The 19,544-nt window shown below is 38.0% G+C and overlaps 1 protein-coding gene across 3 annotated transcripts in view; it reads right to left on the bottom strand.

The window, feature by feature from the left end:
* Nucleotides 1-19,544, bottom strand: part of KDM6A (lysine demethylase 6A) — a 291,991-nt gene that overhangs the window by 71,020 nt on the left and 201,427 nt on the right. For 2 of the 3 annotated variants that reach the window (XM_067545160.1, XM_067545157.1), the window contains exons 10-17: nt 17,045-17,171; nt 14,415-14,513; nt 13,794-14,013; nt 13,092-13,226; nt 12,481-12,636; nt 11,698-11,793; nt 1,413-1,517; nt 349-744 (exon numbers count right to left, since the gene is read on the bottom strand). In XM_067545160.1, coding sequence (XP_067401261.1) covers nt 349-744; nt 1,413-1,517; nt 11,698-11,793; nt 12,481-12,636; nt 13,092-13,226; nt 13,794-14,013; nt 14,415-14,513; nt 17,045-17,171 — 1,334 coding nt within the window. The remainder of the gene's footprint in view (nt 1-348; nt 745-1,412; nt 1,518-11,697; nt 11,794-12,480; nt 12,637-13,091; nt 13,227-13,793; nt 14,014-14,414; nt 14,514-17,044; nt 17,172-19,544) is intronic. The other variant, XM_067545159.1, reaches the window with a different exon arrangement.

The raw sequence follows: 19,544 nt of genomic DNA, 5'->3' as shown, positions 1-19,544 counted from the left end.
AAAACTTACAATCACAATGTTTCATGATAAAAGAAGTGGTCTGTATAAAATATACAGTAAATTCATTTATTACTAAAGAAAACACCTCTGAATGGAAAGATAGTCGTACAAATGTATATCAATTGCCCTATTTATGGTTATTTTCTATATTCCATAAGCAGCTGATTTAGCTGCTCTTTTAACAATGAAGTATAATGAGTAACTTTAATCAGCTGTAAATTTTATAATCTGCATCTGTCTAAACAACTTTTGAAAATAGAAAGCATGTGTCTTACAAAGGAAAGACATCAAAAAGTGACTTGGACAGTACCTGCTCACTGTATTGGATTAATAACCTAAATTGTATACCTGAGTGGAGTTAGATAGTTGGTTTTTCCACGGCTCCTCTGCGTTGCTGGTCAGGTTTGTGCGGTTATGAGGTAGAGAGAGTGCGTTTCGCTGCAGGTAAGGCACGTTTCCGTTACTTCCACTTCCTGTTATGTGATTATTGCCTATCAAAATAGTGTCCGTACTACCCAGCGTTCTTGCTGTGCTGCAGGGAACTGGGCCTGCTGGAAAGGGTCCATTAGCCATAGGCTGCCCAGGGCAAGCCGGACGGATTCCATGCTGAGTGACATTAGGCACTCTGGTTAAAGCAACCTGAGGTTGCTGACCAGAGACAGAGTTTGTAGGCAGTGATGAGTCAGTTGTTGGCCCATTAGAAATTCCAGTAGATCGTACCTGTGCAACTCCTGTTTGCCTCATCTAATGAAAAAATCAGTAGAACAAAAGAATTAGGTTAATCACATAAATATAGTGTACTGTTAATTTATTTCTACTATAGTCTTTCAAGTAAAGTTTGGTTGAAATTATGTTAATTTTATTCAACTTTTTTGGTAGGTCAGAAACCAGGTTCCTTCCAGTTTGTATTGAGTGGTAGAACTGACATGTTCAAAAATGGTGAGTGAATTTTAAGTTATAGCTATTCAAGGCAGACTTTTCTTCTAGGGGAGCCATAAAGGTAAGTCTAGAAGTTACTATTAGACTTTTAAAATTGGACACAAAAAATTAAGAGAAGTGAGTAACAGGTAGGAACGAAAGGCCTCTTGACAACTTACTTACTACAAAGGCTTATTTCTCAACTAGACTGTTACTCAAACTTTATCAGTCAAATAACTGACTAGAAAACAAATTCAAAAGTTGGTTAATCATTATCTATGGTAGTGTACAATACAAAACAGTTAAAACCAAATATATTTCAGCCAGTAAACGTCACGTAATCACAGTTAACGCAATTTCAAAGAAAACAGAAGATGTTATGTAAGCTGGTAAAAAGCGCATGCAAGCTTGTACAATATGAATAATTCAGGTTCAAAAAGAAAACAGACTACATCACCACGTTCTGAAGGTTAGAAAAATATTTTTGCTTGCACCTGCTGGTGTTGCTGCATCAAGACAAACTGACTCTCCAGCTGTTCCAGAGTAAGTTTCTGTGCTGGATTTAGATTATTTCTGTTTGCACGCAGCTGTTCCAAGTGCTGGAAAAAATAATACAGCAGTATTCTTTAGAATCATTTAACTTACATATGATTAAAATGTTTCCTGATAACAATACTCAACAGATCCAGCGTATGTAAAGCTTCTGAAACTGAAAATATATAGATCAAAAGTGCCTAAGAGAACCAAATCCCTTTCTATAAACCACTGTTATACTAAACGTTTTATATAAGCACCTCTTACCTACTCAAACTGAAAAAGACTTGATTATCTCAGTATATACTATAAAACAGTACATTGTTCTTAAGCATTAGATATGATTAAAATATGTTTTGGCTGTGAAAGCATGTTAAATCCATAAAGTTCTTAAAGTGTATATAATTCTCAATTAGGATTACACATATTTTGTAATTTTCTCCTGTGTTATTCTTGCACTATGGTACAAATCTTAAAATAGTCAATCCATTTTATATAAGAAAGTCATTCTGCATCAACTCTCAAACTAAGAGGGGAAATAGCCAAACATGATATATAACCTTTATCTTAGAGAGTAACTGAGATGCAAGACTGAACAGTTTTGTAACTGAGGTATAAACACTGATTTTAGTGCTAAAATGTTTCTGAAATTTCTTCTCTATTTTCATTTAAGATGCTGAGCATATAGTATTCATATTTTAACTCTTAAGAAAATCCACAGACGTGTTACACAGAATAAATAGCTACCATAGTTAACAAAATATGTTGTATGTTAAAAATATATACATTATTGTTGAAGATATGAAAAAATAAAATGGATGGTGGAAAAGAAACACCTCAAAACATACACAGGACAAAACAAAGAGCCCCCAAACCCCTAATTTGGTTACTTACCTGTACAGTGATTGTACTTCTTCAAGATGTGTTGTGCACATATACATTCCACTTTAGATGTATGTGCACCCAATGCACTCAAGTCTGAGACTTTTGCTAACAGTACTAGGTGGCGGCGCATGGGCCTCAGTTATCCTTTTGCACTGATCTAAGGGTATCAATGGGAGTGGTCACCATTTCCATCTCCATTCCTTTACATTGATGGAATCTAATACCCAAAGCAGAGGAGAAGGTAGGAGGGTTGTGAAGTGTGTATGTGCACAACATGTGATGAAGAACAATAGTTACTGTACTGGTAAGTAACCATTTTTTCACCTTTGAGTGACTATGCTCATATACATTGAACTGTTGGTGACTCACCAGCAGTTTTCTTACAGGTAGTGGGACTTTGGATTACTTGAAGAGAGACTCTAAGGGTATGTCTAGGCTCAAGCCTAACCCCCCTTGCATCTACATTGCAATTGCACTAACCCAGGGCTTGGACCCAGGGTCTCAGGACCCTCCGGGGCTGGAGGATCTGAGTTTCAGTTAAGCCAGGACTCACAGTTTCAGTCCTATTGCTTTGCAGCACAGATGCAACCCTGCTTGATTCGGATCCCAGAAGTCAGCTGGAAGTATCCCACAGCTCCTTAATCCTCTCTATCCTAACAATCTGTAGTCCACTATTGAAAATGGAAGCCACGCCCTCTTTGTGAATGGCAGCAGCTCAGGTCAGCATCAAACCATTCTCTTTTGATCACCAATCTGCTAACACATTATCAGAAAGCCTCCTGGGTCTACAATGGAAAGTAAACAAATTAGCTTTTTGCAAAGTGAGCTGCTTCCTGGTAACATGCAGGGCAGGCAGTAAGGTTTTCCCACAGTGTACGACAGTCCTAGGGCTAGCGTGGCCACATTTTAGGGGAAGGGAGAGGCACTAGGGACTTTGGGACATGGTTACTTTGACTTGGGGCTGTGCACTGCAAGTGTGGACACCAGAGCCCTAGATTTGAACACGGGTTAGAAAAGTCTTAACATAGGGTTAAAATACAATGTAAACACTCAAGCATGGGTCCCCTAACACAGGTCAGTTGACTCGAGTCCCAGTAACCCTCGGCTTACATTGCAATGTAGATATACCATAAGACTGACACGCTGAAGTTGGCATGCTCTTTGGAAGCATGAGCAATAGTTTAAAATCTGGAGACGTATGTAGAGATGACTGTGTTGCTGTTTTGCAAATGTCCCCTTATAGGAATGTTACTCAAAAAGGTTGGTGAAGGGGAATGAGGACTAGTTGAGTGGTCTGTCATCCTTGCTGGAGGAGACATCTTTGTCAGATCACAGCAAAGTCTGATACAAACAGAAATCCAAAGCAACATATGCTGCGGTGTAACAGGTTGCCCTTTAATTCTCTCAACACAGGCTATAAAGCGTCTAGAAGATGATCTGAAAGACTTCGTGCGGTCCAGGTAAGATGCTGAAAGCCCTCCGAACATCCACAATATGAACTTTTCTTCAGCCTTGGAAGAATGAGGTTTCAGAAAGAACATTGGAAAATAACTAGTCTGGCTGAGATGGAATAACATTTTAGGCAAAAAAGTAGGGTGCGGCTTAAAACAGACCGTCTTTGTCGACATTCAGAGTTAAAATTCCTCCAAGACAGTGGCACATCGCTTTCACAGCAAACTGTACACAGGGGAGTGATGTGACCAGAATCACAACCTGCTGCCTTTGACTACCCTAACCCTATGGATCAGGTACACATTTTGCAGCTGGATGAACTGAAGGTGGTCTTTCAGGACAACATGGAGTAAGACTTGAACCCACAACTTTCAGGATTGTAGTTAAGTGCCTTAACCACTTGGCCACCTCACATGAAATAATGTAAAAAATATTTTAAAAAGAAAGATCAGCTAAAAGTGTCTGACACCCTCCACACAAGGAAATTGCTACCAACATTGCTGTTTACATTTATAGCAGTGGTAGAGATGTTGTTAACAAATTCAGTACCCATGAAGGTACTGAATGGATCAGACACAGGAAGGTACACGTGAATAAGTCCCTTTAAAAATCTGGATATCAAGGGTTGAGAAAAGATAGAAAACCCATTTACTGGTAGGTGTACTGCAGAAATGGATACTAGACAGAGTCTCACTGAGCTATCAGAGACAAAAGGATTTCAGGCCCAGCAGGTAGTCTAGCATATACCTCAACTCTGTGCTATTTGGTGATAATTTACGAGATTCTGCCCAGATTGAAAACCTATTCCATTTTGCCGAATACCTGGGCTCCAGTGGAATCTTCCCTGCTATTCATCAAAATGGGCTGGCCATCCCAGGAATAGACTCTCTCCTCATTGCTCAAACACAGATCATCCATAATGTGAGGTAAAGAGCTTTTAAGTTGAGGTCCAGAGACTTACTTTGGTTTTGAGCAGAGATCAACCAGACAGATATGAGTGGCTGAATTAAGATAGAAAAATATTGCCTTGGCCAGCATCTGTCATCATTTTAGATCACCCATGCTAACTTGCAACCTGCCCTGGAACAGGACCTCCTGCATTTATTGTTCAGGTTGGCTGCAAAGAGTTCTATTATCAGGTATCTCCACCGATGGAAGATAAGCTACAGAATGTCCCTTCTTACTGACCACTCATGATGGTCTATGAAGTTTCTGCTGAGGGAATCCACAATAATCTTCCTCACTCTTGGAAGGCAAAAGGCTTTTATTGAGATACTGTTCTTTAAACAGAAGTTCCACATGCGGCACAGCTGAGATGATCTTTCTCCTCCCTACTTGTTGAGACAAAACATAGCAATGGTAGTGTTGGTGAGAACTTGAACCATCTGACCCCGATGGTGGTAATGAACCTCTCACACACTTGATGAATAGCTTGAAATGCTAATATTTATATGGAGTGAAACACTTTGAGGTGTCCAAAGTGCTTGAGCCTGAAGTTGACTCAGATGGGTCCCCCCAACCACTGGTGGATGCATCTGTTCTAAAAGTCATAACTGGTTCTGATTGTAGAAAAGGAACCCCTTCGCATTCATTTTGAGGGTCCAACCACCAATCCAGAGACTGAGGCGCTTGGGAAGGTACACAAATCAACATGTCCAATGAATGTCTGCTCAGATGATACATCAAGTGAAGCCAGGCCTGCAGACATCTAAGATGAAGTCCAACACACAGAGTCTCATACGTGCATGAGGCCACGTGCCCCAATAGAAGTAGACATGAATGGACTGTTGTCTTTTGGGTTGGACTTGAGGCTTTCAGATAGACACACTATGGATTGAAACCTGTGCTTTGGGAGATAAAACATGGCAGTTATGGTGTAGAGATTTGCTCCTCTGAAATGTATTTGTTTCATTGATTGTAATGTTGATTTATCCACATTCAGTTTTAGGACTAGATGAGAGAACAAATGTCTGATAAAGAGAACATTGCTTTGGATGTGGCCACTTGACATTTCCTGAATTAATCAACTGCCTAAGTAGGGAAATATTTGAACACTTAAACTGTGCAGATGGGCCACTGCCTCTGTCACACACTTGATGAACCCCTATAGTCGAACGTAGGATGAAGGCTAGCACTATGAACTAGGGAGACTTGTTGACTGGCATGGATCGAAGATGCTTTTTGTTGGCAAGACATATTGCCACATGAAAGTAAGCATCCTGCATATCTAGGGCAGCAAAACAGTCTCCAATACCTAAGGAAAAGGATAACAGATGTGAAGGTGACAATCCTGAATTCAATTTTCTTGAAAAATCAATTCAGCTTTCTTAGATCCAGAATGGGTTGAAGACTGAGTCTCTTTTTGTTAATGAGAAAGCACTGGGAATAGAAACCTTTCCCTTTGCATTGGTAAGGAACTTGTTCTATTGCTTCCGATTCCAAAAGAGACTGTACCTTCCTGAAGTAAAACAGTTTTGTGAGATGGGTCCCTGAAAAGGGATGGGGAAGGTGGGATGAGGAAAGGCAGGGAGGTGAGCTTGATGACATATCCCTTCTTTACTGAGCTGAGCTCCCACGTGTCCAATGTAATCTCTGTCCAGGCACTGTAAAAGAGAGATAGGGATTTTCAAAATGGTGGAATGGGAGATATGATTGGTGTTCTGTCCTTGATTGAGATGTCAAAATGACTGCTTTGAAGCTGATGAGGTCTGGAAGAAAAGGTCTCTTGCAGATGCCGCTGAATGATGACTGTAGAGAGGCTCAGATTTCCTTCTAGAAACATCCTGAGGTCTTGGCTGGTAGAATGCTCTTTACTGTGTCAGAGGTTTGAACTGTTTCCACTTTTCTACTGAGGTACAGATATACAACAAATGAAGGGTTGGATGGGAGTCTGTTAATGCACACAAGGTACCATCAGTCTTTTTTTTTTAAAGTTTGGATCCTTCAAGCGGTAGTTTTTATATTGTGTATTTCTATGTGTAGCCATGGAACATGAAACAGTGTCGGATGTGTTGACAGGTGGTTGGACAGATATTTGGGTGGTGAAGTGCCCTTTGGACACTACGGCCAAGAACTTTCCTTGTATTTTTTAGAGAATTTGTTTGCAAACTTTGAAATTGCTGACCAATTAAATAGGTTTATTTGGACAACAATGTCTGATAATTTGAAATCCCCATTTGTATTGTCGCAATGGCATAGGCCTTTCTGCAGTATAAATGTAACCTCCTATACTAATCTTTTGGGGTGGCCTTAGGATGACCACCTGCAATGTTCACTGGCTGCTCTAACCACTAGAGAGTTTGGGATGGGGTGAATACAGAAATAATCAGATTCCTGTTGCGGAACCTGGTAACACCTGTTCACCCATTTGGCAATGAGTAGAATAGAGCTTGGCATATACTAGAGCGTCTTCACAGGTTCCAGACATTCTTCATTAATAAGAAGGGAAAAGCTTTCCAGAGCATGAGCTTGCAAGATAACTAATAGTTAGCATGGGTGGTCTTGCATAGATTCCACAAACACTCCTAGAGATGTGGCCTCTCCTCCCCATGATGTCCAGGAATATTTTAAGTCCTCAGGGAGAGTTGATGCTAGCTCTGGAGTGACGGCCTTGTCTGGGGAAGAGGAAGAAATATGGGTATGATTGGAAGGGGAGACTGGCATCTAGTGGTTCCCCCTTTGCCTCCCTTTACCATGGTTACTGTTTCTCTGCAATATTGCTCCACCCAGTGTTCGCAGAGAGGAAAGCATAGCATAACTTGTGATGAAACTGGGTGATATGCTATAGCTACCATTAAGTAAAGACTCATCTGTCCTCAAAGTACCTGTTGTGGATGAGTTTACTGGGTGAGAGACTGGGTGAGGGACTTAGAGAATGTGTGGGTGAGCTTCATGGTCAGCAGAAAAAGTGACAAATAATTATCTTGTCTCGGACCTCACTAAACATTAAGCTGGATTTGATTTACCATGAAGACAATGGAGTCATCTGAACCGGTTTCATACTAAACATGGAATTTGTGCTGCAGAGGAATTTCAGTGGCATTTTAGAGACAGTTCACTATGTTGATGTGGACAGCCACAAACCATGACACATACTGTTGAGGACTGCAAAATGACTCAACTTCCTGGATGTCTTCGAGCCTTGAACATCGTAGATAAGAACACTGTAGTTTGGCTTGACCAGATTGCATATGCCAAATAAGTAAATAAATAAATATCCCTTGCCTCCTCTTCTTCTGTGGGCGCCAACAAAGGAGAACATTGAGACTGCAGGAGGATCTTCCCTAAGTAGCCCCTGATACTGGAGAAGGCAACATTCTCCTAAGACAATCTCTGAAGAGGGCCTAGATGCTCTGGAGCAGCTGAAGATGCCCAATAAAGCCACCAAGAGTATTCCAGTCTTTGTACTGCCCACAGTGGTGGGCACCATATATGGGCATTCTTTTAAGAAAACTATTCTTGCTGTATGGTCCAGATGTTCCTAGAGAATGACCTGTATGGAGACCTAAAATACCTTGGAGGAGGTACAGATTCATCACGGTCAGATTCTGAGAGGAGAAGATATAGCTCTCTTCAGTGATAGAGAAGCAGTTCCAGTAAGCATTATTGGTGGTCCTCAGCACCAGCTATACATAGTGCTGCCATAAAGGTGTCAATATCAACAATGTATCCGACAGCCAGTGGAAGTGGGTGACGTAGTTGGAAGGCATTAAGGTGGTCAATGTCAACTATGTTGGCAGAGCTAGTGTTCACGGCTGAATGGATATACAGGTGAAGATGCTGGTGTTGTGGTAGTATATGATGATGATGGTGCCCACTTGGTTGAGGCTAACGTGACTGGTGCCAGGCAATGTTGTAAAGGAGAACCCAGCAGAGGGAGACACAAAAGGGCCTTCGACGCAAAGAAGGTCTGCGTTCTGACAGCAAGTATTGCATTGCCATTGTTGGTAGTACTAGATCTAGTAGTGTCAGGGTCAAGGATCTGTCTGGCAATGTTAAAGACACTGGTCTCTGCAGAGCTGTTGGAGCCAGAGTTGATGGTGTTGCCTCAGATGGTGCCAGTAAGTGTTGGTATTTGTGACCAGACCTCGACTCAGCACTCAAGAATGTTTTAGCAGATTTCTCATGGGGTGAAGAATGAGACTTTGACAATCTGTCAGTCTCAGAGAACAAAGATGATTTTGGACGCATTGAGGAGACTGAAGGAAAGGAAAATGAGTGATGTCAATTTGTGCTTGGGGCAGCCATAAGGACATTCCTTACAGACGAGTTGTCTGTCCACTCAAGGCTCGGAAGAGGGATGCATCACCTTTTCAATGAGAGGTACATGAGGGCAGAAATACCTCTACTTCTTTGGCCTCATCAGAAAGGAGATATAAAGAGGACATTTGCTCCTCGCATGTCCCTTGCCCAAGCAAATTAGATAGGCTATCCCTAATAGCGATTACTACTCTGCACTTAGCAAGTTGCTTAAACCCTGGGTATTTTTGCATAGTAAAACCTTAGAATCAGAGAACAAATTACCTAAATTAACTATACTATACTAACACTAACTACAACTACATACAAATAAGAGAAATTCTCTTTTCTAAAGGCTGGTTAACAAGCTGAAGAGTGATGGGGAGCTCCAACTCTCACCATGGGTTGTAAGAAGGAACTAAGAAGGAATTGCATACCATACCCTTTTATATTGTTGGTTCAGTGTGAAAGGATAGCAAGGGCACATGCACTGCCTGCTAGTGCTGCTAGCAAAAGTCTCTGACTCAAGTGCATTGGGCGCATATACTTACAATGATACATATATGTGCACAATCACTCAAAGGAGAATCTGACATTATGGACACTATTTTCTTTAATTGTTCTTAAGTACCTAGCCATTACACATCTTATGAACTCATTTTTTCAAACAACAAGAAGCTAAGGTTGATAAAGATAATCATTAACTAGCTGATTCACTACTGTGTTGTTTTGAGTATATGTAATAAGTTGGTATCAAATTTATAGATTTTTTTCATGTGTATCCTTTTGCAGCTATATCAGTTTGAGTATGATTCTGTTTAAGTATTGCCAATAAAGCTAAAGCATGATACATATTACAAAGCAAATACTGAGAGATCAATGTAGTTATTTCTATTTTGACTAAGTACACTCCTAAACCTCCAAACAGTTTCAAGCTGTCACTATTTTAAAAAAGAACAAAAAAACCCAACAAATAGTCAGAGAAATGCTTCCTTACCTCCCACTCCCCCAAAACTGTTCTAAGGTGCAGAAAAGCAGTATTAATTCCTGGACTAGTAACAGGTTTATGGTCTGATATCTTCTCATCAGGGACTGCAATGAAAGCTTCATACCATATAAATATCAGGGATCTTCCCTGTCTAATACCATAAGCCTTGTGAATAGAGTGATTTTAGGCATTTAAACACCAACAGAAAACATGTTAAATAGGGGTTTATTTGTTTTATTTCAAAAGGATTTCTTATATTTATTATTTTCTTTGCATGTGCAGTTGTGCTCATGATACTAAGGGAATCAACTTTTATAGGTGGAAAGATGTAAAATATAATGCCAATAATTTTTTTTTAAACAAAGACATTTCTAAAATGCCTTCTCTGTAAATTGCATTACATATACAGAATAGAAAGTAAGACATGGAATGAGTTTTTTATTCACTTTCATTTGAGATGACCTTCATAACTCATTTCTGACTTTGTCATTCATGGATAATAAAACTATCTTAAATGAATGTTAACAAATCCTTTATTCCATACATAGGGTGAAGAGGGTAATGACACTTTCCCTTAAAGACGAGGAAACAAAGTGAAAAAAGACAAAATGCTAGGGAGGCCTGAAAGGAAATAGAAGTAGGAGATGGGAGAAAGCAGAGAGAAGTGATAAAGGTTACATAAACAGGGCGAGACAAACGAGTGGGAAAATCAAGCAGAATCATAAAACAATACTAACTGACTAAGGAGGCAATAACTAAGGGAATGTCATTCAGGTAGAAAAAATATTTCTCAATTGTGCGTAATACCCACAGCCTTTGGGCAGTATACCACAATTTCATGATTTATTTCCCCTCTTCAGAGCAATAACTTTTCTACTAGTGTCCTCGCATTTAGTCAATATTTGTGATATATATGGTGAAGACTTCTGCCCAGGTCTGGTTTTCAAAATGTGCATTCATTTGCTGCTGCTGAAGTTCTGAGTGTTACACTGCAACCTATGCCAGTGAGCTGAAGAACAAACTGAAACTACTGTACCAAACAAACTAAATTTGAATCAAGATCTCAAAAATAAAGCCCAGTACTTCATTTGTCAGAGCCATGTAGTAGGAAATCCATGAACACCAAAGTTTAATTTCAACTCTCTCCATTACTGATGATAATTTCAGCAAAAATCTTAAGTCCTTCATTAATCAGTTGTCACATGAGGACACAAGAAGTTACCTCATAGGGAAACTGGGAGAGTTACTATAGTTGTGCAGTATTTTGTAAGCCTTAGGCACCAGAGTCATAAGTTTTATCACTCATCTGACTTCTAAAAGTATGGTTTTACATATTAAGTTATAACAAGCAAAAATATTTACTTTTATCTCTCCATCTTACATATTTTTTATACTGCTTATGGCATTAAAGTATTCAACTTATGTCACATCACTAATTAAACTGGAACTCAGGGCTAGTTTGTTTTTATTTTAAACTTGATTTCATGCATACCACAGGGAAGCTACAAATATGAAAGCTACTTGTATCAAACAATGAGCATTACAGTAAATGCTGAATACTGAATTTTTTCACTTGCGATTCAGAAGTTTAAATCTGAAGAAAATTTTTTTAAGTCCATATTTCTAATTTCTGATAAGAAAAAAGTCTCAAAACTTCTCCAGATTTTCTTTAACATACCTACCTGTAATTTCTGTGGTGTCAAGCACCAAGAATGAACTTGTTGCTGTACTGGAGGATGTGACACTGTATGGACACTGCTCCAAGCATCTGAAGTATTCTGAGAAAAACATTAAACATTAAAACATTAAAATATATGACTATCAAAGGAGCAAATATTCATTTGAAAAAAGCTAGACATTAACTTTTTGATGAAAGGACTAACCACAGGTTTTAAAATAATACAGTATATATATATATACACACACACACACACACACATACAAACAAATATACTAAAATATACTATATCTCATTCTGCTTCAACCTGTATAGTATCAGAACAATGACTGAAAAGTAAATGATATTAAATAAATCATCAAATACCATAATGACAAGGAACCAAATCGAATTAAGAAGTTAATTTAAAGATGCACTATCATTAACACCTCTTGAAAAAGTATTATGTGAAAATGAAACATCCTGGATTTTAAATACAGTCAAAGGCAATAGACAGAACAACATGGTCATTTCCCTCTCTAACTATTACAATACTGTGATTATACTGTGAGGTTGGAATTATTACTTTTATATATAGTGACACTGATGTGTATTACACTAAGGTCCTTACTATCTCAACTGTATCTCCTAATTAAATACACTGCTGAAAAAAAATGCAGTAACTGCAACACATGAACTTCTAAAATATTCCCCACCTTGATGCCAAAAGTGCTCGGTACACTGCACAATTTCTATGCATATTTTTGTATAATTTTGGCATAGGGCTCTTTTGTTTATCAAAATATACCTTTGTTGGACTAGATGTTCTTTTCCTCTTGGCAGGACTGGACAGGTCATCTACTTGGCTAGAAGGAATCATGTGTAGTGGCAAGGATTGCTGTGAAATTGGTGTTTGAGTGAGGCCTAGTACAGGTTCAGTATTTGGATGATGAGGTTTACAAGCCTACGAATCACAGAAGGAAGACAAAAATATGGTTTGATATATATTCTTAATTCTTTAATTTAAGCTACACACTTATGAGCTGCATATTTTAAAAGGGCTGTGTGGACATACTGAAGCTGACCTCAGTTACTGAAAATCAGTTTCCATATGGTCATCAATGGAGGAATGTGTACCTTTCTTAGGATTTTTTTTTTTTTTTTAAAATACAACCACTGTAGCATTTCTATTTAAGATGAAATCTCTCAAAATCATGAAAATCCACAAAGGTTCTAAATTGGTACCCCCATATTTCTCCCACATTATAGGGAGTCTTTTCTTATCTAAATCCCTTTGCAAATAAATCGAAGGCTTTTTATTAATGAAAGCCAGTCCTGCACTCAGTAAAATAAGCTTTACTACAGATTGTAAAGAACCCTTAAAGCTGGGCATCTGCAGAACATAACCCAACTTCTCACCTGCTGTGCTGTGTTCATGGCACCCTGCCTGGAGGTAAGCTCTGCGGGGATTGGTAGGCTCCATGCCTCCTCAATACTAGGAAGTAATTTAGTTTTATTCTGTAGACTACCTTGTGGAAGGTTACACAACTGAGCCTAGGAAAAATTATGTAAAAAGCAAATTTAACACAAGCCTACTTTATTAAGAGCAAGTCCACGAAATCTTCCTAAATGCTGTAGCTAATTACGTCTTAAAGAGAGAATAGATTTAAAGTCTGGGGTTTTAGAAAGGTGCTAAGTATAAAGAGGGTAACCAGAATATAAACCTTTGTGAGAATCAGAATAAAGTTGAGCTCTGGTTTCAGAGTCTCGTAACTCTTTTCTTCTGAAATTGCAAACAAGAGTGAAAGATAGTGTGTGTGTGTGTTCTATCTCTAAATGCTATGACAACTTAAAAACGTAGACAGTACATAGAAAAAAGTGATGTAAATCAATATGCATCAACTGAGTAATGTGCAAAACAGCATTATTTATAGGGGTTGAGTCCCACTTAAAAATGAAAAATAAAACGGTATTACAAGCTATGATATGTTTACAATAAATATGGAAACATGCTATACACACCATGGAACAACTACACATTAACTTGTACGTTATTTTTCCCCTCCCCTCTGTTGTGTATCTGGTCAAATATTTCCCTTTCTGAAAGTTTTAAAGTTTTACCTGTAAATATTTTATCCGTGCTGCAAGTGCAGAGGTATTACTACAATTTTTGCTCCTAGTTGCGTTTAAGTAGCATTTAATGGCATCCTGAGGCTGGTTGCAGGACTCATAGAGTGTGCCTAAGTCCATCCAGGCTGCAGCATGACCATGGTCCAATTGTACAGCACAGATATAGGCTTGTAAAGCATCCATAGGCTGATTTTGCTGTTGATATAGCACACTGAATAAAAAGATTGGTAAATTCCAAAATTAACAACAAAGTCTTAACACAAAGAAATAATACAGCCATCCCCACCCAAAACTCAGTATTTCTCAACACAGTGAAGAAAAAACTTCTTTATAGTGAGCAGAAGACATCATTACATAATTTACTGTGACAACCATGAATAATACATTTTTATGCCTTAAACATACAGTTAAAATAAAAAGTACACCCAATATTGCAAACTAAAGTTTGAGAGAGCAAATACCCACATATTTCTTTAACTTTAAAGACATTTACAGCATGGTTGACAGGAGCTTTATGATCCACCGAGAATCCAACTGTTAAAAACTGGTAAGTCTTTGTTTAAATACATTAAAATTCAATTATAGTACTGCTTTTCCCTGTATCATTCTTACCCTATAGAACACCATGTATCTGCACTTGCTTCTGATTTATCAATAGATTGCCTATAAGATATAAAGGCATCCTGAACTTTCCCAATACTTGAATAGCACCTGGGAGAAGAGAGAAAGAATGGTAGTAATATTCAACAGTGATTATTGAGAATGGTTTGCCAAGAGTAGACTGATACTAATACGTTCATGTAAATACACACTTATACACATGAATCCAAAATAACTGCCCTTGCTGTAAGTTTGACACAAACAGACACTGAATGTAAACTTCTGTATCATTTATTATTAATTTATTTGTAAAATATACTAATCCTTCAGCATCAGCTATGCAGAATTTAACTTGCTTTAAGTGCTAATCTAATCCATGCTACGTTAGCACATCGCATCAGAATGGAAAATACTAATGTCCAGAATTAATATTACATTCTGGAAATGTACACTTATTTCACTTGTGGTATTTCATTGAGCAAAAGGGAAAATATTTACATACAGATTGCAACACAGAGGAAGAATTAAACTGCCTGTTCTCAAGTAGTCAACTTGTTTACATTTTAAAAAATTAAATCCTGGTTCCATGGAAGTAGAAATACTACAGAAGATAATTTTTAATTACAACTAATACAGTGGCACTTCAAATACAGTGGATAATTTTAGTAAATAAACTCTACCTTGCAGGTCTTCTTTGGGTATATACAGTTAGTACTGTAAGTACACTTCCCACACCATTCTTAATAAAACATGTAGTTTTACTGTCTAGTCTACAGGATGTACCAAATTAAGGAAAAATCCTGATTTTATTGGTTTTTCTTTCTATATAATTTATTATGTGAATGCTAGGTACAGATAACATTTTCAAAAGCAGTATGACTTAGTAAGCAGAAACACTATAAACACAAAGAAGAGTGAGCTACAATTATGCTACAGGAAGAAATGACTGCTTCCATCATAGTAAGAAAGAAAATAAAATACTGAAACTTTTTGAAGTAGAAAAATATTTTCTTTGGTTTTACCCATATTGCCTATAAATAACTTTCCTGTTTGTATAAGAAATAAAAGTCTTCAGGATACACAAATGATAACTGAAAATTTATTATTATAAAGAATAAGACAAATATGAGCAAAGTAACAAAGGCCAAAAAAAATAAAATAAAAAAAAATCTATCAACCTTTAAGTGGAAAAAAACAGAAGTGGTTCTTTTATGTTATATTAGTACAGTGCAGTAGGAAAGGAATCTAGTAAAACACTACTAGTGTTTTACTTCACCTATAAATATTCACCAGGATTAAGTTAAAAAGTTTCAAAAGAGAAGAATAAGTTAGACTTTAAGGTGTGTAATAAACAAAGTCCAAACAGCTGTGTTAAAATCGTTTCCCAGATATTTTAAGGCTCCTATCAGTGTCATGATAATCCAATTCAACTCCCACCAAAACTTAAAATAAGTGCATCAATATAATTCAAATTTAATAAAAGGAAAATATGTTCAAACATACTTTTCTCACAGTTAGAAAACCTAGGAAAATCGAAGTTGAAGAATTTTAGTTTAGCTTAAGCACTAAATTTGTCTATCTTCCCCATAATATGGGTAACAGCTTCTTTGACTGAATGGAAGAGACTACTCAAGAGTGTGCAATCGAGTCACCTGCAAGAGGTTGTGGCCTACAGAAATAAGCCTTATTAAAAGCTTGAATATTGCTTGGGTTTCTGCTAATTAGTGATGAGTTTCTGAATTTTTCTTACTTTTTTTAAAAAAAGAAGGGGCATAAAATACAGTATTTACCACAGAGAACAAAAAAAAAAAAAAAAAACCAACAAGACAGTGTTATGTTAGCTAACTACATAGTTAAATAGTATTAAAATATGGACCACTTATCTTGAGCTATTCCAGTCTAAGTTTACATTTAATATAGTTTTTTCTACACACACACACACACACACACACACACACACACACACACACACACACACACACACACACACACACACACACACACACACACACACACAGTACAAAAACAAAACTTTGCAAATTTTGGTACAAGAGCACATTTATATGGAAAGGAAGAACAACATGAAAAACAGTTGAAAAGTGAGAGAATGCTGAAGTATGCAAAGAAAAATGCAAGTATTTTTGCAGGCAACTTACAGTGAGAGGACAATAGATGTATGTAGCAATAGGAGGGGAAGGGAAAAGTGAGCAGTGTAGTATCAGACCAGAGCAAACATTTAGCTTAGATGACAACATCTCAGGCATCTGCATTCAAAGGCATAAAAGGAATCATGTACACTGTCACACACGTGTACAGAATATTTTCTGCCTGCTTATTTAAATATGTATTAAATTTCTAATGAAAAACATTTATTACATAGGCACTTTCACTTAAATATCTTTCCAATTTGGTATATTTCCCCTCAAAATAACAAAGCTGGATTTCAGCAGTTTCATAATTTTTCCCATTTATTCAAGTTAAAGATGTGATGTTATTTATTTTAAAGGGAAATTACTCCCAAACTGAGATTTGCATGATAACTCTCTCACTGGAAAGAGTATTTTCGATTCAACCACAGTCTCTCAAAACAAGCTTTATTAAAAAACAGTCTTAATTACAATGGCTATGCCATCAGGTCTCACCTTCCAAGGAAATACCAGGACTGGCCAGAGTTAGGATCTGCCTCGAGGGACTTCTGGAGATACTGAATAGCATAGCTTTCCTTGGTTGCTTTATCTCCCAGATGATCCACGGTGTGATGCATCCAGCCTACAAAGGAAGTGACAAATCACAAAAGTCAAATTCTCAGAAGTGCTGCTTAACAATTTGGAGTGGGTGATAATATTTGCCCTTTAAAAAAAAAATCTATTACATACCACTGTGATGGGGCATCTATTCCACAGAGGTAGTAAAACGATTAATGTGGGGCTGAGAGTCCAATTAACCTAGCATGGGCCAGATCCATTTAAAGATGAGTCCCAGCTGTGGGAGGAGCTGGGTACAGTAGAACCTCAGAGTTACGAACACCTTGTGAATAGAGGTTGTTTGTAACTCTGAAATGTTTGTAACTTGGAACAAAACTTTATGGTTGTTCTTTCAAAAGTTTATAACTGAACATTAACTTAATACAGCTTTGAAACACTACCATGCCGAAGAAAAATGCTGCTTTCCCTTTTTTAAAAAGTACTTTATGTTTAATACAGTACTGTACTGTATTTCCCGCAGCTGCCTGACTGCGTACTTCCGGTTCCAAATGAGGTGTGCGGTTGACTGTTCAGTTCGTAACTCTGGCGTTCATAACTCTGAGGTTCTACTGTAGTTCACAAAGAGAGAAAGCCCAGATGAGAAGGAAACTGCAGTGAGAGGGGAAGACCTCTATAGTCCCTCTCTGGTTGCTAGGGAGTGAAGGAAGGACTTAGAGAAGCAGATGTACTGTAAGCCTAGGGTGGAGCTGTGTGAAATGGCCTGAAAGAAGGCCCAGGTAGAAAGAAGACCAAAGAGGCAATAGCAAGGGTCTGACAGAGCAGACCTTGGCTGCTTGTCCTAGGGTCCCTACATTCAAATTCAGAGGAGAGTAAGGGCCTAAGTTCCCCCATCTAACACAGAAAAGGTGGAGCAGAAACATCCTGATAAAGGAGAGAAGGATTATTGAGTTTGGAACTCGGCCTCCAGGGAAAAAGCCATGGAAGGCATTGATCTGTACAAGAGTGGGACAACAATCCTGCAGAACCCAGGAAGAGGTGAACAGTCTGCAGAGGAATAAGCCCAAGAAAGGGCTGTGATGGAATAGGGGAAAGGAATGAAAAATTCTAATCTTGTTAGTAGATTCACTTTTTCTCCTGTTTTTATTTTTTGACAAAAAGTAGCCTTAATTTTACCATGGATCCCCTGGAAATCCTTTTGTCCATTTTATTAGGAATTTGTGAAAACACTTAGTGTCAGGATTTCTCTTCTGAGGCTAGGGACCCACTTATGCAAATGAAAATTCTGGTCCACAATCTTTATAGGGAAAGAGATCTGTTGTATGGTTACAGTTTCTTACATGAAAGAGAAATGGTTCTACGCTAATACACCCTTATTTCTTACAATTTCAATTTAAAAATAAAAACCAAAGCTAGCAAGCAAACAATATATAAGCACTGCACAGTTTCTCTCTCCTCTCTCTCTTTAAATGTTTCTTATATCTATTCACACATACACACCTTCTCAGTCACTGTGGACAATACCACCATTCTCTCTGTCGTGCAGGCCTATAAACCTGGGAATCACCTTCAACATGGTCCTCCCGCTACATCCTTATGTCCACATTGTTTCTAAATCTGGCTGATTATCCCAGCTGAACATATAAGGTGGCCTTCGCTCTCAAACTACACCCATCCAAAACTCTTATTCAGCCCTTCATCATCTCACATCTCAGCTACTGCAACTCTTCTTGGGCCAATCTTGCCCCACTTACCCACTTCATTCAAAATGCTGCTGCAGAGATAATTTTCCTTGTCATCGCTTTTACTTCTTCACCCCTCTCTTTGCATCCCTCAACAGGCTCCTTTCTCTATATTGCCTCAGACACAAGACTACTTGTGTTCATTTTCAAGGCCCTTCACGAGCTATCCCCATGCTACCTATCATCTCCCAGATATTGATAAGGTTTTTGACTCCTACTGCCACTCTACCAATAATGCCAGCCTGCATTGCTGATTTGTAAATTTTCAAACAAGCATCTTTATAACAAAACAAATAAATAATATATATACCACACAGATCTATTTTATGTAAAATGTTTTATTTACACACACACTGTCTCTCTCTCTTATATCAGTTAAATGTTAGATATGTTCCACATAAAAACCTATTTTAAAAGAGCATTAAAGATTCCAAAGGGAAGTGCTCAAAAATCAGGAAATCAGACTTAAGACTGCACTCACAACCCTAACTCTGATACCATGTGCATAGCCATAACAATAAAATCTAATTACATGAACACATATCTTCCCATCCACATGCTAGACAAAGTAAAGTAAAGCAAAGCTGAGTAATCAATTGGCCAGTATCCACTGCATTCCTGCTCTCTCACTGCAGACTGTATGATGAATAGTGATTTTTCTCTAACTATTCTTAATAAATGTTGTTTTTAATTAAGTT

Source organism: Emydura macquarii, unplaced genomic scaffold, assembly GCF_026122565.2.
Source record: "Emydura macquarii macquarii isolate MOO-44397 ecotype Brisbane River unplaced genomic scaffold, CSIRO-AGI_Emac_v2 contig_1043, whole genome shotgun sequence".
NCBI lineage: Eukaryota > Metazoa > Chordata > Testudines > Chelidae > Emydura > Emydura macquarii.
Note: the sequence above shows the minus strand (reverse complement) of the source record. Positions and strands in the feature narration are given on the sequence as shown.